Source organism: Macrosteles quadrilineatus, unplaced genomic scaffold (assembly GCF_028750875.1).
Source record: "Macrosteles quadrilineatus isolate MER2022 unplaced genomic scaffold, UCM_ALF_1.0 Scaffold_2__2_contigs__length_208266976, whole genome shotgun sequence".
In the NCBI taxonomy this organism is placed as follows: Eukaryota; Metazoa; Arthropoda; class Insecta; order Hemiptera; family Cicadellidae; genus Macrosteles; species Macrosteles quadrilineatus.
In genome coordinates this window covers 191,984,388-192,006,285 of record NW_026542595.1, presented here as the reverse complement: position 1 = coordinate 192,006,285, position 21,898 = coordinate 191,984,388, and the positions used below count along the sequence as shown (strand labels likewise).

Here is a 21,898-nt window from a genome sequence, read left to right as displayed (position 1 = left end):
ATCCTCGACACTTGACATCCTCGGAAGGACTGATCCGAGGAACCAGAACGAGGCGAGTCATAATCAAGGTCGAAATTATTTCAAACAATTTCATGAAACATGGAAACAAATCATGAAATAAAAATTGCAAACATTTATTTGAAACTGCTGTTTGCAATAAAAGTTTGCAACTTTTTGTTTGAAACTCCGGTGTAAACGCGGCTAAGACAGCAAACATAATTTGTGCAATAAAAAAAATTATTATGACTACATTTTATAATACCGAAGGAACTTAAACGGTGTCATACATAAGGATTGAGTCTTTGTCTTGAATGTTCATGGACCCAATCGCACGTATCTTAACTACGACAGTGACGAAATAATGTGGTTGTATTATAGACTCAATGTCAATGCATGCGTTGGGGGTGCAGAACGAGTTGGTCATTTGATTAGCTTTGTTACTGACTATAATATGTGATTAATTTACCCAGAATAATTTATAACACCCCAATGTTTGTGGGCTTGTGGATCCAGTTTCGAACCTTAAATACCCCCGCCCCAGCAAACCTGCAAACCAAGCGATTTTTACATAACTGTATTTAAAAACATCTTCCAATTTGTCCCATTTATTCCCTATTTTAACACTAGAGCTAACGAGTAATTAGGTTTGCTGCTATAGGGAAAGAAAAATACTTTCGGTAATGTGTTAATAGTATAGCATAAATCTGATCAAAATGTATCCAAACAAGCATATTAAACCTACAACAGCTTACTCTTCCCACGTAAAAATAACTTAGAAATGTAAGTGCGCAGTTTTTTTTACATTTTCTAAGCAAACTTCAGTCCTACAACAACGTTTAAATAAACAAAAGAATTTGTTTTTAAGCTCTACTCGATGAAATAAAAATTGGGTATTTGTTATGTATAAAATGTGTCTTAGAAAAATAATTACTAAACGCAGGTTCTTGAACTTATCCTGCATTACAATTCTTACAAAATCTCATAAACATTGGACCAAAGTTACTCAAGTTTGCGTGTTCACAACTATATGCAAATATAAAAATTTTAACGAATAAACTGTGACCAAGTGTTTTTTACCTCTGGGAACATCAAAATGACAAGTAAATCGGTCAAGGCTTAGGTCTTGCCGTGTTACCTAAGGCAATGGATTTTCCCTATAGGGAAATTCGCTAAAAGACTTTGCTTAGTTTCGAAACGGCGACTTTTGTTTGATTTGGAAATCACTAGCCTATAGCCAACGCTACCAAACGTATTAATTAATTTATTCTTTTAAGAGTAATTAACTGAACTTGGAATCGATCCTTCTCTCATCATACACACGAGTAGGAACAAGAACCGTAGGAAAACTACCTTGAGATTTTAAAATCTCGTAACTCATGGAAACCACTTTAAACACAAACATAAACATTTTACGAGTGCTTTATGTTCACACCCTGATTCTAAAGTGACAACAAAAACATACGTGAACATGCACAGCAATAACAATTTGTTTATTATGTTTTATCAGCTCAATAAAACTGTGTTAAAACCAAATGTTGTTTGAAATTTTCCTAGTGTTATGAAACAGAACGTGTGCATTAGAATCAGTCAAAGTCATTGTCTTGTTGCTTTATAATTTTAAAGTGGGATTCTAGACGCTGAACATTTTGAGCTAAAATAATTAGAAGCTAAAATATGTTTATAAATTATAATTGGCTTAGACATTTCTTCCTTCTCATTGTTTGACAATTGATTTAAGGGCTATAAAAATCGTTTAGTAAGGTTTTATCCATTTATGTATTGGGAATAAAAATAAGTTTCTAGAAATAGTAGAACCAACCAAATACTTTGCTTATGTTTAAAGGAGTTAAAAATTAAGAGTCAAATAAATTATTTACCTATTAGTCACTTTTGGGGCCTTTTTCAGAATAGGGGTGACACTTTATAAACTGTGGAATAACCACAGTTTAGGTTAGGGTAGGTTAGTTTATAGTTTTACTAACACTTTTTTATTTAATGAACTGACACGATCACAAAAACTCAAAAATCACCTAACCTTTACTTTTCCACGATTTAGTGACGACCCTCTTCTGAAAAAGACCCAACCTTTGAACCTTTTACTGGTGAACACCAGCTATTTTTCTTTGTATTGTATTTAAACTAATCAGTGTTGAGTCTAATTTGAATTTCGGTGTTTCAGGCTTGTCTAACGCCCCCATGGACACCCGCAAGTACTTTTCAGACGTAGAGGAAGACTTGACCAAAGTCACATGGGTCCACAGATGTAATTCTCGGGCGGATCTGGAAGCTGCCCTTAACAGTGAGTATAACCATGGACTGCAAGTCAATTAGTATTACAAGGTTCATGAATGGTTGAGGTAACTGTAGTAGGTAACTGTAGCGCAGGACTTTCGTCCCGAAGGGACGAGTTAAAATCTCACCAATCGCTAAACATTTAAAGCCATTTGATAATAGTGTCCCAGTGGTTCAGAACCCAAATCTTGAGGTGTACCTATTGAGTAAAACATAATATGTTTCTCAGGCAAAGAACATTTTTCATTTATTGGATATTTCCATTTTGCATACAGTCATACACAAAGTTTAAATATTAAAGTGGGTGTTTAAATTACGGTATACCAGGATGGATATTTTGGAAGGTAAATCATAAATACACATTTTTCAAAAACATGTTTATGCATCTTAGTTAGTATAAAAATCAATATAATATGAATGAAGTATATGGATAATCGATGCTACCTTTGATTGATTTAAAAGGTTTTATTTTGATTTTATCAATTGACTATTTTATAGAATTTGTTCTGTCATTGTTTTTCAACAGAATTCGTAGCGCCTTCTACTACCGGATGCAGCCGGCGCTCTGCTAAGAGTTGTTACTGGTCAAAGCTGTTGAAGGCGTCAGGGAAATCCCGTTAAATATTTTATCGAAATTTTAATTTTGAGTGTTAAATAATCATTATAACGCGAGCAGTGAAAATTTAGTCAATAATTTTCAATTATCAAAAATATATAGAGCTAATAGATGCTTAACTTGAAATCGTGTCCACATAAAATTCCAAACAACACATACAAATTGATTTTCCTTAAAAAACTAAAATTTCATTACAGTTTTCGGTTAGCTCCCATTAGCTTTCAACATCTAATTTGAATAAATCGTTACTTCTTTTGTCTACATTAAGGTCTGTAAATGAAATACAGTCGTAAAGGGGGAGTGGAAATTATTCTGAAATTATTCATGCAACCCTATCCTATCCCGCAAACTGTTAACACTGTAATAATACATCATATCTGCAGAAAATATCTGTGTATTATCTCTAGCCGTCATGCAATTCACTACTTGTAAGGAAGGAATTTTAATTTTCTATATTTTGTTATTAGCAACAAACTATAATTTCATAAGGTACAGAAACAAATTCTAACTGTGGACTCAAAGATATTTTTGAAAATTGGCCGCTTTCATAATATGGAAGAAATGATTTATATAACATAATATCAACCACACTAATTAATTTAGCTATTAAAACATGAAAAAAATATTACTATATCTTGACACAGTGGGTAATTTTTATGTATACATCTATATAAATAAAATTAGAGTTTTGTGCAATAAAATTGTTTGTTGTAAAATTGTATACTTTTTAATATTTTTTAAATATTTTCGTAATATTTTTTTTTTACATTGACAATTTTTGCCCTTTTACCAAGCTTATTTTCTAGTTTAACTCAAATCAGTTGGTCAAATATTTGATAGAAAATAAACGACTGAATATTGACCATCGGTTTGTTTAAGTCCGGGATGTCTTGAAAAAAAAAGACAAATATATTTTTTTCGTCTGCCCACACAATATTGGATAAAATGGTTAAAACGTTGTAAATAATTATATTCACATATTAAAAATAATAATTTAAATTTATTTTTCTGTTTGTTTTTTAACGTTTTATTGCCAATTTATGAGTTTCAACAAATTTGCTTGGATACCACATTTAATTACAGACATCACAGACATTACATTTACAGACATTACATTTATATATGTGATATAGGTAATTAGTCTACTCAAATTATACAATTTAATAAATTTGTCTTGGATGTACAATATGTTTTGCATATGTTGGCAAATTACATTTTAACGTTTGTGACCCTAAAAAAAAATATTGGTTTATCAGTCTGCTGAGTTTTAAGAAAGTCGAGGGTAGTGACCAAGCGAAGGCGACGAAATCGATGGAATGCAATTTTTAAAGATGTCAGAAGATAAATGATCCCCTATTCATAACCAAGCATTTTTGTGTGTCATTGGGCGTTGGGTGAAAAAGCTTTACAATAGCTTCATAATTTACTATAGTTTTTTCTCTCTGGCTTTAATCGTTTTGGATAAGAATGCATCCAATATTGATTCTTGTTTGACCAATAACATATTTTTTTATTATATACATCTTATATGTAAAATAAATAGGAAAGGTAGTCCAAGAAATGGTTCTAAAAGTTATAATAAAGAGATGATTATTATAAACTAGTAATTTACCCTAAAATTCAGTGCCCATTTATCTGCTAACAATTTATTAATTATATTAGTATATTTTTTTCTTTCACATTTCAAAACCAGTTTTTATGAAAGTCACCTATCCAATTTAAAGAAGAATAAAATTGAATTTTTAACCTGTGTTTTGAGATGATTAAGCCTGAGTGTTCAATGAATGGAATGAAAGTGTTGATATAAGTTGTTTCTCACTAAGATTAGCTGGTTATTTAAGCTTTAGCCAAATGGGCAATAGTAAAAGACAGCCAAGTGCAGTTTTGATTCATAAACCAAGCTAATGCCTTTACAAGGATTAAACCAGAACCTCCTGAATAGTATTTAAACAACACACAACCAATCAGCTACCAAGCTTCAATGAGAAATGATGTAATGTAAAGCGGTTCTAATGTTGTAATGTTGTAGGTGATGTGATGATGATAGAGGCAGACATCATATCAGGACATCTAGAGAGCGATACAGGAGGAGAGCCTATACCTGTGATGGGACACCCTCCTTCTACAACTAGTGACATTTCACTGGAGCAGTTTCTGCATAGGGTAGGAAAAACAATTCTTGATTTGTCTAATTTTGTGTGTGTGGAGATAGTTAAATACCCCCTCCGCAGCAAACCTGCAGACTAAGCGAATTTCCATGTACAAGGCTGGATTTCTATTAAAATATACCCTAATTGTCAGATTTATTTCCTATGAAAAAAAAACATTAATTTTAATGAGTACCTTGGTTTGCTGCTACAGGGAAGGTATTGAGGTGTGTTTTTTATTGAAATGTTGATAGCTTAGTATGAAATAAACAAAATTGCCAAATTTGATTAAAATATTAATCAAGAATATTATCACATGTGCACAATATATGTGCGCATATGTGCACAAGATAAACAAGCAAACTACAACAGTTTAGTTATTCACCATAAGAATAACATGGAAATTGTAAATTTAAAGTTTTTAAAATTATCTCCGTAACCGTTAGGCATACAACAATGCTTCAATATAGGCTAGACAAAATTTTTTCTAAGCTCTCAAAATGATCTAGAAAGAAATTGTGAAATTTTATGTTTTTACAGTCAAAAATGGGAAAACCCAATTTTTACCACGAGTACTACGGTAATAGCTTATTCCCTATATGGGAAGTTCGCTAAAACTGATGATCCATCTTAAAATCTACTTATTAAAACATATAAAATGCTTTATTAACTATAAAATATCGATGAAAGAGCTCAAACCTTTTCCCAATGATAATGTGAACCATCCTTGGTTTTAGGTGCTGGAGAAGAGAGCTGGAAAAGGCATCAAGCTGGATTTCAAAAGTACTGCAATCTTCAAAGCATCGGAAAATGTTTTAGAAGAATTCTTAGCCAAAGCTGAGGTAATTAAAAGATAAATTTAGTTTTAGTAGTATCCTAGTTTTGATGACTATAAGAACCATTCTTACATGAAGCGTTACGTAAAGTGTGCCGTCCCACATAAAGTCTTACATTTGGACATGTTAAGTTAGTTAAAATTTTACATGATATCTTTTTCTACTGAACTATCTCATATTTAACACATCATAGAAAACAATTCTAAAAAGGCTTTTATTCATTGGGCTTGGAATCAAATGGTGTCAGTCATTAATAAAACAACAAAAATCTCACAAACCCATCCTATGTGGGTTAAAATATGCCTAATTTTGGTTGATTAAGATTAAGCTGTAAATATTGCAAATTACTGAGTTGAGTTTACCATCTCAATAACAAGCTCCGTAACTGGTAGCATCTTAGCTGAGAATCCAGACATTGTTCGCTCAAGACCAGTTTATACCACTCGATTATCCAAATGGAAATGCTTCATACTGTAATAGTACTTCACTGTATATTTAGCTGACCCCACAGAACATTAAGTTTATCGTATGAAGCAGTTTCAAAAATTAACAGTAAAAGTTAATAAATTTGTATGTTCTTTACTTTGTAAAACAATACATTAAGTTACTGACTCTGACTTCTGACTTCCAACCTCATCCCCTTCCAGGTCGACTTCCCAGTATGGATCAATGCAGATATCCTGAGAGGTCCCGGGGTGCCGGAGTCTCGCAATGTTGTTGATGCCAAGTATTTCCTGGAGACATGTGTTGACAAGTTTCCTATTGCCTACATCAGTCCTGGCTGGGCAGTGGACACAACGTCTGCAAGGCACCGTAGGTTGTGTAGAAGATAAGTTAGTGTAAGAGGAAAAACTTATGTTTATGGTTTAATGACCATCCCATGGCAAAAGACAATGCTTTACTAGACGTTATTTTAGTGGCTTATTGCACAGAAAACATACAACTATAACCCAGAATGCTAACCGCATGGTAAAAAGCGTTAAGTATGATTGAATGATTGAATAGAGTGTGGGACCTTTCCAATGGAGGCATCCCTAACCTGAAAACTACAAATGTATTTCAGATTCTAGCTACCTGATAATGCCGACACTCGATGATTAAAGACCAACCATAAGCTTTAAGTCCATGTGTAATGTGAAAATATTTAAATAAATTAAAAAAAGAACTGTTACTATATTTGAGACCCCCTTTATGAAAAGACATTAAATCACCAGGACTGTACATCAGAAAATATATGTTTATTGATCTTAACTTTTATCTAATCTAACTTCTGTGATATGGAAGAATTTTAACTTTCAGGAAGATGCGGCAACAATGTCGCTCGCCTAAGACATTTATAGTTTTGGTGATTTTCAACTCAATAGCTTGTAATTTTGCAAAAATGACTAGTAGAGACTAGCCTTCAAGACTATAATATATTGCTTACTGGTGGATCATTTTCTGTGGAATTATAAAGTCAAGTAATGCAATTTAATTTTCATTGAAACCTGATTCAATGTAATACTTTCATTTGTCTTAGATGCTTTTGAAAATCACACTGCTAAAAATGTTTTTACTATGTTTATTTCCACTGCCCAATCACATATGAAATACCACCCTAAAATATTAACTTCTTTATTGTCAGATAAACTCATCATAGAATGTTATCCCTCATGATATTTACATGGTTCCAGTAAGGTATGAAAAGAAACACGTCGATGAGATGACTACAGTGTTGTCCGAAGCAAATGTTGTTCACGGAGTCACGTTTCCTGTTCACTCCGGCATCGCCTCCAACTCCGTCGATGTTCTGACCAAACTGATCAAGACTTCTGTGGAAGGAACTACGCTCACATTATGGTCAGGGAAGAATGAGTGGGTCGACTATGGGAACCTGAGGAAACTTATTGAAGGTGTTGGGAGGGAGAAGGTTGGTAACAAAATCATTTCTTATTGTCAAATACAGTTTAGGGCGAAATATATAAGAAGTTTCGCTCACATAGTACTTCGGCCATTGGCCACTCATACCATTTGAGTAGGAATCCCTATACATAGACCAGACTCGAGGTTATGCAGTGTGTGTGTATTTCTAAAACGAGAAAGTGGCTGTGACCCATAGGAGATTTTGTCCGGGACTTTGTATTCTTTGCAGCTAAACTGTTCATATTGCAAACACAATACAATCGTTGGTTGAAAAGTTTGCTTACACTAGATGAACCATGTCATTGCACGGAATAGGAAGCCACCAGCAAACATCTCCTTGGGGTCACAACCAATGACTTGTTGTTTCAAAAATACACACACACCTCGCTACGTTGTACTGTCCAAACCATGATTGCCCCTAAAATGGTGTGAGTGGCCAACAGGACCGACGTAAAAATGGGCCCAGGGATCAACACAGTTTATGTTTGTTGGAGTCACAAGAAAGAGAACAATACACCTCAAGGTAGGAGGAGAGGGTCTCAATTATCTCTCGGATCCATAGCAAATCACATGCAAACCACGTGGCTGATAACAATGAGACCAATAGTTTCCGCTTATCACATACACAGCCAAAGTACTGGAATTGCTTGATAATTTTTTTTATTTTCCCCACCGTTTTTGTTGTTGGTCGGTTAGACTCCACCATGGATTAAGCCTTGGCTTTTGATCATAGTAGATATAACATTCCCATGTTACAGTGTTTGAATAAAAATTAACTGATTAACCAATTCAACTATTCAGTGGCTTAAACCACTGACAAAGTGAGCTGATGCTGCTAATTTCTGTTGAGACTTTTTAACCGTCAACCGAGCCTAACTGAAAGTGCAAATTATATTAAATTCCATTTCTTTAAAGTCACAGCTAACTATCGTCGTAGTATCAAAGGTTATGAGAGAAAAGAGTATTTTGAAGTGGAACACTCTGACTTGCTGACTCAACTTGGTTTTATGTGAATAACACTGGCTACAGCTTGTCCATAGATGTGATGTCTACTTTGGGACTATCAAACCGCAAATGTTCTAAATCACCATAGTATACTTTGGAGGAATTAGATTAGGAAAACATTAAGGAACAAGGCATGTACAAATAACTCATCGGAAAGTACCCAACACTCCAGGCAGTTCATAACACACAAAAAGTTCACCACAAGTCCCCGCTTCTCTTTTGGGGATTTTTCGAGAGAAAGTAGTAGAATGGCAGTTACAATATCATCACTGATTAATCAGTTTTAAATCAGTTATGCCAACACTGGTGTTGATATTGCTATTCTACTACGTTCTGAGGATACATTTTTCTAGGAGGTGAACATATTGTAAACCTGTTAGTGCGATCAACTCCCTGGAACTCTTTTCTGCAAGTAGTTGTGTATACACTCCTTCTGCAATTGTATGGATTTCATATTTCCAGTTTCACATTCATCAACATAGACCTTATTTACAACTTGAAATTGTTTTCAGGTTTACATTGACATGCCTAAGGAAATGCTGGAAAAGCTCAACAAACCAGATGAGTCTGAATCTAAAGGAGCTGCAACAACAAACACTGTTGGAATTGCAAACATGTTGTTGGTTCTCATAGGACTTGTGTGTACTATTTTACCCTCAACGCACTAATGCATTAAGATCTTGTACAAACTGTATATTGACATGTTAATGTTAAGAGAATACATTGTTGTTAAATGATATGCTTTTAAAGGTGTGGAAAAGTTGACTGGTGCATTTTCTGGGCTCCACTTTTGTCTGTTTATTAAAGATTCAGGTACAAAGATAAACACATTTGACACTATTTGCTTCTAACATTGTGTGTGTTAGTGTACATGATTAGTGCCGAGTAATTGATACACAAAAGAAAATCAATTGGAGCTTGGAGCCCACAAAATGTTTAAGAGAAAAACGCTTTCTTTTTGGTAGGAAATTACACTATTACACTGTTTATAGTATGTATTGTAATATTATTTCAGAATTTATTTTAATTATACACATCCTCTTTGTATAATAATGATCCTGGTCATTCTTTGGTTGGAGAGGGAACAGAACTATCCATTTTTCCCTATCTCCAGTTTCTCTTCCTACACCATCTGCCATCTCACCCTTCTCATCCCTTTTTGGCTCATCTGTTCACCTTAGACTTTAATGTCTCTAAACATTAGGACCTTATGCACCTGAATATGTGTTACTGATAAAGGCTTGCTGTTTGGACGGTCTTAAGGTTAAAATTAGATGAAAAAGCTTACATACTGATTATCTGATTTATGCTGCCTTTTAATGCCCCAAGGGTAAAACTGGAACCAAACTTGTCCATGTATAAGTTATTTAATGATCTGAGAACAAATACTAGTGTGGAGATAGTTGTATTCTATACATGTGCACTAAAAATCACTCGTGGTTCATGTAGATCCATGTAGATTCATGTAGGATACATAGGATAAATTTGTAATTAAATAAAAAGCAAGAACATGAAGGCAAAATATTTACCAGGCATCCTTTTACATGTAGTTAATTTACTAAAGTAAATAAAATACTACACTGTAATAAACTATCTTATTTTGTGTAAACATAATATTTCCTCATACATTAGGTTTAAATGTAATATATTTTGCCCATGTTATAATGTTTTATTGTTTTAAGACTTATTAATTTGTGATTCTGAAGGTTTTTTATAAATTGAATATTATTTTTAAAAAAAAGGCTCTCCTACAACAATGAATTTTTATTACTTATTATTATTGTAATCAGGAGGCAAAAACAACAAAAATGAAATGAATTTTTGATCCTACTTACATCAGATTATATAGGTACTGACTTTACATAAGAATATTATGTATCATACATATATTTCATATTCATCAACTAATTAAGTATTTTGCTATGCATGTTAAATGGGTGCCACCTAGTCATATATACTATTTCATTCAATTTGTTGCAATTAAAGTAAATATTGAATTCAAAGCACATAATTGTACTATGTTAGTCAATGTTTAATGCTACATAAATTAAATCAAAAGTTTTCTGACAAAGATAAATTTATAGTTTTTAGGTTAGCATTTTACACACTTTCCAACCTCTCTAGGATATGTATTTTAGTATATATGTATTTTTAGTTTTAAGTTTTGAGCAATTTGTAAATTTGCATTTTACGTGTTTATTCGCTAAAAATAGGTTTAATTTGAATTTTGTACAAAACATCATCAAGAAATTTTGATTATCAAGAGTTTTATTTTCCATTTTACCCTTATTCTTCTTCATTTCCAGCAATATTGGCAATAACTGGAAGTAGTTTCTTGCTACAGTAGTTTCTTGCTACCTACAGTAGTTTCTTGCTACAGTAGTTTCTTGCTACAGTAGTTTCTTGGTTATTTACAGAATTATATTCTTTACTTAAGAATACAACTTTTGAAATAAAAATTGAATGACTGTACATGACATAAGAACTGTTATTGATTGCTGTTTGTTTATGTACTAATGCTGTACGTCATACTACAGATATTCCTCTTGTTAATCAGGTGATGTGAAAAAGGACAAGAAAACAAAGACATAGTATACCAGCCAGCATGTACTCATTTTTATGGTTGTTACTCATAACACCAGTATGCCGGTCTTTTGAATGGTCAAGTATCATGGATTAATATCAATTAATATATTGTTTGTAATATTAAACAAAAAACCTAGAATTGAAAGGTGCTTTATGACGAAATATCTTCACAAGAGAGTAATAAATCTTGTTCCAGGGTAAGGACGAAATATTCCCTTGCAAACGATTTGAATGTACAGTTATTTAAATCATATTTTTGGGCTGAATAGAAGTTAGAACTATATTTAAAAAACGTTTGAAATATTATTTATTACAATTGGTCCCTTCAGCGCTCATGAGAATAAGGACTTAGAGAACCATATAAAGAATGATACTACAGTATCAATGAAAAGCAACCCAAGTTCAAAGATGTGATTAATTTAATTTTAATAAATGATTCAACCAACAGTCTATCAATCATGGTAAGTAAATAGTACTTATTATATGGAAAAAGTATCGTTTTGTAATGACTCAAAAATCATTGTTTGTACAGTACAGTACAGTAGTAATTAATTAAAATTCCAAAAACTGAACCTTGTCTGCATTTTAATATTTATTCATCTTAATCTAATCAACAAAGCAAAAATGTATTTGCCTAGATTTCCCCAAATAACCTTTGTTCATATTAGTAAAAAAATGTCTCAACATATATGCAGTTTATAATAAAAATTTATTCATCGTCTTAAAATTTATCATCTATTAAAAGTTATACATTTAACATACCATCCATAACTTTAGATACATTATAGATTGTCAAGAATATAAATAAAATTCAACTCATGTTTTTAAGTATGTGAACCCCATAAAATGATGAAGAGATGATTGACAATAATGAACAGTGTGAAAAATGTTTCCAAGAAGAACAGATCAACTAACCTAATCATTAATACAATTGTGAAATTTTAATTAAATTATAAAATAGTGTTACTTATAATATTGAACACCAAATTGAAGAAAGAAGAATAACATAACCCCGAAGACAAATTACTTATAGAAGATTGGTGAGAACTTTCCATTTCATTATTAAACTAAGACTCCTTCAGCATACATTTTGGACTAGACATACCTCGATTTAAAAGTCAACCAAAGGAAATAAAATTCAATCAAAATCAAAATCTTACTTAATGATTGTTTCCAAATTATTGATTGATTTACAATTTATTGAATTTTATTTTAGGCCTAAAGGAAATCTTTTGATTCAACAGGAGTTTTAATAACTTTCAATGTCTAGTTAAAACATCTGTCCCTCATTATTACTATTATTTAGTTAAGATTAGACTAATTAACTTATAAAAATATCAAATACCCCCGCCGCAGCAAACCTGCAGACTAAGCGAATTTCAACTTGTCTGATTACATTTTTACTAAAATATTTCCATAAATAAGACATATTTATTCCCAATTTAAATGACGTTAGATTTAATGAGTGCTTAGGTTTGCTGCTACGGGGAAGGTAAAAAGTGTTTTTTGACCATACGTCAATAATATAAGATGAAATAAATAAATTTTCAAAATTTTATCAACATATATCCATAAACAAGTAAACAACAACAGTTAAAATTTTCTCCATAAGAATAGCTTTGGGAATTTAAAAATACATTACTTTTGAATTCTCTCCATGACCGTTAGGCATACAACAGCGCTTCAATATACTAAATTATTTCTTTTTTAAGCTCTACAAAACGGTTAAAAAGAAATTGAAAATTTTTTGTTTTTAAGGTAAAAAAATTGGGAAATACCCATTTTACCACATAAAACATCCCATAAACCCCCGTTCCCATGGTCCGATCGTTTGTACCAAATTTCATCAAAATCGGATCATTTAATCATTTGATTCGGGACCTCAAAACGAAAAATTAAATCGGTCCCGGGTCCAGGTCTTACCATGAGTACGACGATAATAGCTTATGCCCTATATGGGAAATTCACTAATATAGAGGTTTATTTCAGTTTTCGTAAAAATTTTAAAATGTTTTTTGAGTGGATATATCAGTATTTTTAAAAATTTTGATTTTTTTTATTGAGATTTCTTCATAAAACCCCATAACATAACGATAAATCATTTTCACAAAAATAGCCCGAACGATTTTGAAAAAAAAACTTAGTACGTTGTAGCCTTATAAATTCTGAACAAAATGGTAGAACTCCCATTCCTGTAAAAATAACGGCTCTAAGTTATTGTAACTTATGTTATTTTCTCTTTAAAAACCCATGAAATATAAGATAAAATTGTATTTTAGATAAGAAGCCGGTTTTGATTAAAATAATTATGTGATGTTCATAATTCTTAACAACATAGTGCAATCCCCCCTCCACTTTCTGTAAAAGTTATTGTTCAAAAGTTATTGTTACCTTTCCTAAAAAAAAAAAAAACGGAAAAATGGATTTTTTAAAACCCCGTTCTGTTTAAATTTGGTCTGTTATGGTCTTTTCAATTCCAAACAAAATAGCGCAACCTCCCCATTCCTGTAAAAATTACGGTACAAAAGATAATGAAATTTTTGTGATTTATTTCTATTAAATGTTGTAGTTACTCTCATTTTCCACGATAAATGTTGTTGACAAGCTAATGGGGAAAAGTTTATATCAGATTGCTGATACCGTTTATTTCAATATATCTATTAATGTTTATGGATATTGTCTTTGCTTATTTGAGTAAACGTTTGACATCAGGTGGTCCATATACATAGGATGTCTACTTTAAAATCCAAATTGTTTTTGACTATGCATAGCCACAGACATGTAGCAGCTTTATTAGGTACCTTTTCTGTGATTTTAGTAAAGTGCACATGCCAACTGTGTAAACGATAACTAGCTTGTGTTAGATAACTCGTAGAAGAGATGTACCTTCCATGTCTTTTGAGATGGTCAAATTACACAAGAAATTGGACCCACCAAAGATTGACTATCTTGCAATAACTGATGACAACTGTCCAAGAAATAGGCTACATAACAGATTTACAGGATACTAAATTGTTTATACAAATTTAAAATTTATTTTTCTCCCCAAATTAGAATATTCGGTAAACTTTATCATGGCAACAAGTGTCAGTTTTGAAGTTTTACAAGAAGTAAGTTACATCAATAAGACCACTCTCTGAGGTTTAGCAATCTACCTTACCATTCAAGTTGGTGCTGCACTCTGGACAGGAAGCGAAGGAGCTAACAGTCGTGCCAAACAGCCACAGAATCTTGCTTCGTTTTTTGTTGCAACAAATGAATCACATTTAACAAGATTTTAAGATATGATTGCATATCTTAGTTCAACGCGTCGTTTTCGATGTGTAACTGTGGTGTGTATAAATGTGGAGTTTTCGGTGTTTATCCTTCTTGGGAATTTATTTAATAATTGTAAGTATTAAAGTAAATAATTATACACATACACAACAACACTGTTCTAGGAAACACTAGAGAAACATGGCTTTTATATATAATTTAATTTAGGTTTGATTTGTTCATGTTTTAATACTCTAATTTATAAGGTGAAATTCAGACAAAACATCAGCCGACCTAAATTAGAACACGAATTTTAAAACAGAGTTTCGAATTGTCCTTGTACTAATTTTTGTTGTCTTATGATGAATGAAAAGATTAAGATTACTGATAAACTACAAATATTATCAGTACACTATATTTGTTACTTAGTAAAATTATTATAGCACTAACATGGTAATAATTCAAATACTTGAGATATGTGGGCTTCCTTAACACGTTTGAAGCTTGATTACCAATTGATCGTTTGGTGATGCTTGATGTTTGTTCTTGTTAATCAGCCAACTATCTCTAGATCTCTATCAGTTGTAAGATCATTATGCGGTTGTAGACCTATGCGTTTCGTCTTGTTTTTTAAAATATGATTTTATAAGTTTCACTTTATAATTAGTTTAATATTCGCTAAGAACTTTAAAACTCTGAAATCTTTTATTGATTTCAACCTTATGATATTAATGACCTTATATTAAACGTCTTTTATTAAACGTTTAAAACCTTTACCACTGTAATCCTATTTAAGAACAATGTATCTCTTTGTCTCTGCTTTGCTGAACCAGTTTCAAATGGCTTCTAGCCATCAAAAAAACTACGTTGGCTAGGATTGAACTGGTTATAATATGATTACAAGGGAAGTATTCTACTCAGCTACCCAGCTAATGCACATATTCCCCAACCTAAGTTTAAAACGATGTATTCATGAAAAAACCGTGAGTTTTACTAAAGTCATGCTTTCTGGCAACAGGTAGGAAACGAAGAAAACTCAACTTGTAACAACTCAACTGAAATGAACAACTCAACAACCAAGATAGACAATATAACAACTGTTCAAGACAACTGTACAGCTCTCGATGACGTTGGGGTTGAAACTTCCCCTAATAGTTCTGTGTTCGTCTGCATGAGTGAGCTGGAGCAGGAACCCACGACAATAGAGGTATGTGTTTATGTTTAATAGATTACTCTTTTTTGTTGCATTCAGTAAGAATTTGTTCTAAGCAGAGAATTGTTTGTTATCTAAACTGAGTTCTAAATTAATATGAGTTTTGTTCTTAGCGACAAAGAAATATTATCGTCAGAATTTTTATGTAATGTTTTATTGTTTTACGTATTGCCTTCAGCTACACATTAAACACCTCATGTAGGTTTGTAATTGTCATGGATCAGCTGAAGTCAGTGTTAAGGCATGTTTATGAACGGTATAGTGGCCTCCTCATCTACAAGGCCGCGACAAGACAGAAGTGGCAACGCCGCACTCTAGGCCTACCGAATCATCTGTCGCAATGTTTATAATATGTTTTATTGCCGGTGCGACGTTGCCAAACCTCGCGAGGTGTACATGTATTATAAGAGGCTATGATGGTATGGACAGAAAGAGTTTTGATGTTCACTTTTCATTTACACCTGTTCAATCAACTATTTCAAACATATAACATGTTTACGAGCATCACCGGGTAGGTTAGCACCTAGGAGGATATAGGCTAGCACTCCACAAACAATGTAGATGAATGGACGCTAACTTGAAGAGAACAAGATTTGACTTTGTTATCACAGAACCGATGTCTATGCTACTCTTATGAATATTAATCTATCATTTTGTTACTATAGTATTGAAAAAATATCTATATATAAAGCCAAAAGTACCCATGAACTTTTGAGAAAACTACAAGTCACACCTCCATAAACCATATACTTAAAATGTTCGTCATGACGAGAAACCTTGCGCAAAATTATCCATTATTTCATAAATTGCCCTATAAGGTCGTAATTGCTTTCCAAAGGGAACTTTTCATTTACCTAATGTTAAAAATACCTCAGCTGTTATTATTTGTTCGTATTACCATTACTGTATTCTGTTTTGTTTATTTTATCTTAACTTAACCAATCAATAGTGTTATTAATACTAATGTAGTAAAACGGGGTGGAGCAGCCGGTGGGTAACAGCTAGTTGTAAATAAAATCCAAAATTTTACAATTCAGTTTTTTGTAAGAGTGAAATTCAAATTTTACTTAAAATATGACCAAATACTATGTTAGGCCTACCAAAGTCTCAATATTCAAATTAATTACATTTTAATGAAGGGAAACAATACACATGGCCAGATATTCAAATTACTGTGGTCGTTGTGCTACTATTCCCAGAATTGTGCCCAATTGTCTTGCTTCTGCTAACACCGGCAGCGATTGCAAAATTGTATAGAACAGTTATTGAATGGAAATAATAGAAATGCCAATCACACCGGCCTGTGATTCACTGCGATTAATGATCAAGACTGCCTCCAGCGACGACCTTGGTAGGGAAAAGAATTTGATCTCTTCATTAGTAGGGTTCATGGCAGTTCAAAACGATGGTGTAGCAGTTAGCATAGATTGCTGGCACGGATTCGACAGCTTTAGTCTAATTTTGCTTATTCCCAAACCATTAACGGACATTTTCCTAGCATACACTGGAAATATTCAGACTCATTTGAACACATCAGTGCTTAGTTTAAGCGTTAGGTTTTGCAGCTTATCGCATTCATTCATTTGGTCGAACTCGTTTGGTCGTCAATCTAAAATTTTTTTCTGCATTTCACCCTTGCTACCAGGTGAATATAATGTCCACTGCATAGGGAGTAGTAGTATTTTACCTTTCAGAATATAGTGTAGTTCCCTAGGTTTTGAACTGATTGTCACTCCCTTCTTGAAATGAAGTAATTTAAAGATATGAGAGGGGATTATTAAAAAAAATATATGGTTTAGAATGTTGTTGTAACTACACAAAGAATAGCATTAAATTTCCGTTGTTTTATTTAATTTCAGTTATCAAACTCATAATATAACAAATAGGTGCCACAAAGTGTTATGATAAAGAATGTTAGAAAATGTATGAAGTGAACATAGAAAATAACATTACAACTTACTTTGTTGTATGCTATATACTTTATTGAATGTTATATGTATAATATTCAATACTATTCAATGTTATACATATTTAAAAAAATGATATTATATTAGGTAAATTTTACTTGAGTACTTTTTTACTCGTAAATACTGAATAAAATATAATGAAGAGTCGTATGAATGACAATCTGAGTTTAACTGTATATGAACCTAGCTAGCTTAATAATATTTTATAAAGTTGTTTTAACCCAAGCACATAACTTTTTAACAATGTTTCTTGGAGAAACTAACTTAGGAATTTTTCACAACAAAATTAACTTCATTCTAATATCATTAAAATTCTAGGAAATCCCTCCGGAAAATATTTTCGTAGTAAACTGTAGAGGTAACTAGGTTATTCAGCAGTGAAATAATATTACCTCCGCATTAGCATAACGGAAGAGTGTTTTTATCGGAAGGGCCAGAACAAAGGCAACATTTTGGACCAAAATGTCAATGAACGTGTTTCTCCGGTCTACCTTATAGTAAACAGTTGCCTCTTTTGTAAAACCCGCCTCGAGAGAAATGCTAATTATGTTTTGCTATAATTTATAACTTGTTTATTGAGTCTAACAATCATTCTGTTGATCCAGGTAAAATATTTCCCATAAAATGTTGGCCGTAGAACGATTGGCACAAATTTTTAGCCGATTTGGAATAGCACGACTGGCACAATCATTAGAGGGGATTAAGAAGGGCCAACCTGTAAGGTTCGGAAAGGCACGATTGGCACAACAGACCGGTAAGAAAGTAGCATCCAGGTAGCCAGAATGCGGGAAAATGGAAATTGTTTTGTCCCCACAAACTCCCTGCTGTGGTGCTTATTGGAGTAAGCAAGGTGTAAGTATGCCGACAAATCTGCAGCTACGGTCACTGCGCTAGCGGGATCCAAATAAACCTACTTAAACAAACCAACCCCTTCTCACTTGTTGATCCCTAACCCTCAATCTCGCAAGCTGGGTTTCTGGGTTCTTGAACTTTGTGGCAGGAAAATACTCTTAACTTAACTTAATCTAACCTAACTTAACCTAACTTAACCTAACCTAACCTAACCTAACCTAACTTAACCTAACTTAACCTAACTTAACCTAACCTAACCTAACTTAACCTAACCTAACCTAACCTAACCTAACTTAACCTAACTTAACCTAACTTAACCTAACCTAACCTTTGAAAATACATGATATTACCGGCAAATGACTGTAGTGCAGAGTTGACGGGGAAATTTAAACTTCCCGTTTTCCCTCGTTAGATGGCGTCTACCTGGTCAAGCGGTTGTGCCAATCGTGCCTTTTCCAAGCAGGCGAGTTGACCCTACTTATTCCGCTCAAATGATTGTGCCAATACTGCCATGGGCAGAAGGTCCAAAACTGTGTGCCAATCGTCCCGTTCCCAAAATGGCCATATCTAATTTCTAGGACATTATTTACTGATGTGATCTACGATCAATCAAAATACTTTTGCTAACCTATATTAAAAACCAATTCCAAAATATTTTTTGATGATTTCAAGTTTATAGCTGAAGAAGGTGTTAGGTATTTATGCTATGAATCATTAACTTTGCGTATGCCTTATTTCCTATGAGACCGCAGTTTTCGACAGAGCGTTTGTACAAGTACAAAAAAACTCTCTAAAACTCTCTAAAAGTAAAGTAGTAAAACTCTCCATAAACTCTCTATCCTCTAATTATCTCCCTTTAGCTATTAATTAAATACCTTAAGAGTCGGCAGGACCACCGGCCATCTTGGATTTTCTCCCCATAACGACAATGTTAATTGTTGAAGCATACTACGGCACTGTTTAAGATAACAAGTTGCAAAATATCTCATTCTGAAGGTATTAAAACCGGGTATGTGAATTGCTTTTCGCATTTTTTAAATGTTTGTTTTAGAGGTTGAAAAAAAATCATAGTTTAAGTCAATATATTTACGTAGTTTGACAAAATAATATCAATTAAAATTAAAATTAAAATAACAAATTACTTCCGGCGTTTCATAGCTTTGAAATGAGATATTTTGCAGCTTTTTATCTTAATAAACAATGCTGTAACAATTAACATTGCCTTTATGGGGAGAACATCCAAGATGGCCGTTGGTCCTACCGACTCTTAATAGTAGTTCCCGGTTTTTGACAGCGCTAAAAATTAATTTGAACGTATGTCAATGGTATGTTTGTCCAAGGGAATTGTACGTTTAGTTGGTCGCTGACGGGTGTGTGTGAAATTTGAAATCGACACAATTTTTTTGTTATTGTTAACTAATTATATTGTTAAAATATTTGTTATATATTTATGTAAAAGTTAAGTGTAAGAAAGGGCCTTGCGGCTCTAACTTTGCCTGAGCAAATAAACCATTTTTCACTTCATTTCACTTTCATTCCATTATTCGATAAGGGGAATAGAAGGATAGGAAGATAGGGAATAGAAGGAGGAATAGGAAGATCCTCCGGCCCAAGGAATCCGTTTACAAAAGACTCTAGACAAAGGAATAATCTGACCGAAATGTCAACAAAATATGTCACCCTGAAGGGGAAACTGTTGACGCTTTTAAATCAATTCCCTACGTCCCTAAGGCAAGGTTGTTAGTGTCACTTATAAGTCAGGTAGTAGATTTTGTTTTTTAAATCAGTATCTACCTAAATGCTAGTTAAGGTTTTTAACAAAAGATGCCAAATATAAATGCAATTAAGAAAGTATAATGGATTCTAAAAATAATAATCCTAATTTACAAATACCTTGCAATAGGATACGGATATTTATATGCAAATCAGTTCTTTGCTCATTATTTTATTTAGGACAAATCTAAGTACTTGATTTAATATGTTTATGCTATAAGTTAATATGCCAAATGTATGTAACTTTAAATATATGAAGCATATTTATGGTTTGATTTATTTTGATGGAGTTTGAGGGGAAGAAAAGAATTGTCCTTTTTAATTCATTCGTTTTAATGTAGTCGATTTAATATTAGTAATTCAATTTAATTCGAAATACAGCATTTTAGGATGACTCATGGAGAAACACCGGTATTGAAAATAACTAAATATTTACTTCCAAAAAACTTACTTAATTACTTGAAAATAATTAAATACTATTTTGATTTAATTAATAATAAAGATATTTTAATTTCAGTGCAATTTAAAACATTTAGACAAATTAAAATGGGGTATCAAGATACCTCACCATATAAATGGGCATCATAAGTTTTAAGTTAGCGGTAAACTATTTTGATGCATTTTCAAATTGATGTCCATTTAAAAATGGAATTTTTGTGTTGCTGTATGCATAAAATACAATCAATTTTAAATTAAATTCAGTTTTCAATTAAAATATGTATATACAGAAAGTTCCATACAGTATTTACTTTTTGTTGATATTTTATATTACATCAGGCTAGCTTTGAATATTAAATAAACGACAGCAAATTGTTATAACATAGGCAATGTCAGAACGGATTCAGAATTTTCCCTTTTTTGCCGTACGAACAAGTACTGATTGTAATCATCTTTTGCACTGTTCATACGACGATTATTAACCTGAGTTAATACACGGTGACGAATCAGACTCATAATACGAACATAAATCCTTCTGATCCTCTTTTCACTTTCCTTTCCTACTTAATCGCTTTAGAAACAACGTTATAATAAAGCAGATGAAATGACTTTGAGTTTATCGTTTAATGAAACATGCTTACTTATTGTTTAAATAACCATTGCACAAATTTGTAATTGGTGAAACATAATTTTCAATACGTTTCAGAGTTAGATATAGCTTAAAACGAACGAATGCTTAGTTGTAAAAGTGCAAAAAATACGAAAAAGCAAAAACACTTAAATATAATCAACGATAGTCGAAATATTCGTAAGAATATATTTTAAACGCCTTTAACTTATTCAGTTTTCCCTCAAGCATAACAGATTTTAGCTGATTTTTTGACAAATTCTGTCACAAAAGGTAATCAAATGTTTTAAAATCATTGAAATATATCATATAAAACAGTCCCACAGCTCATGTGGTCAGTTGTTGGTTTGTTGTAAATGACATCCTGTGGTTCTCATTGTTGTTGGCA

General features: G+C 32.6%; 1 protein-coding gene across 1 annotated transcript in view; it reads left to right on the top strand.

The window, feature by feature from the left end:
- The window catches only part of LOC128987840 (protein FAM151B), a 35,395-nt gene extending 24,332 nt beyond the window's left edge, over nt 1-11,063 (top strand). The window contains exons 2-7 of the mRNA XM_054408877.1: nt 2,180-2,299; nt 4,938-5,071; nt 5,793-5,897; nt 6,539-6,704; nt 7,565-7,800; nt 9,311-11,063. Of these exons, the coding sequence (XP_054264852.1) occupies nt 2,180-2,299; nt 4,938-5,071; nt 5,793-5,897; nt 6,539-6,704; nt 7,565-7,800; nt 9,311-9,466 (917 nt within the window). The 3' untranslated portion in view covers nt 9,467-11,063. The remainder of the gene's footprint in view (nt 1-2,179; nt 2,300-4,937; nt 5,072-5,792; nt 5,898-6,538; nt 6,705-7,564; nt 7,801-9,310) is intronic.
- Nucleotides 11,064-21,898: the final 10,835 nt, after the last annotated feature.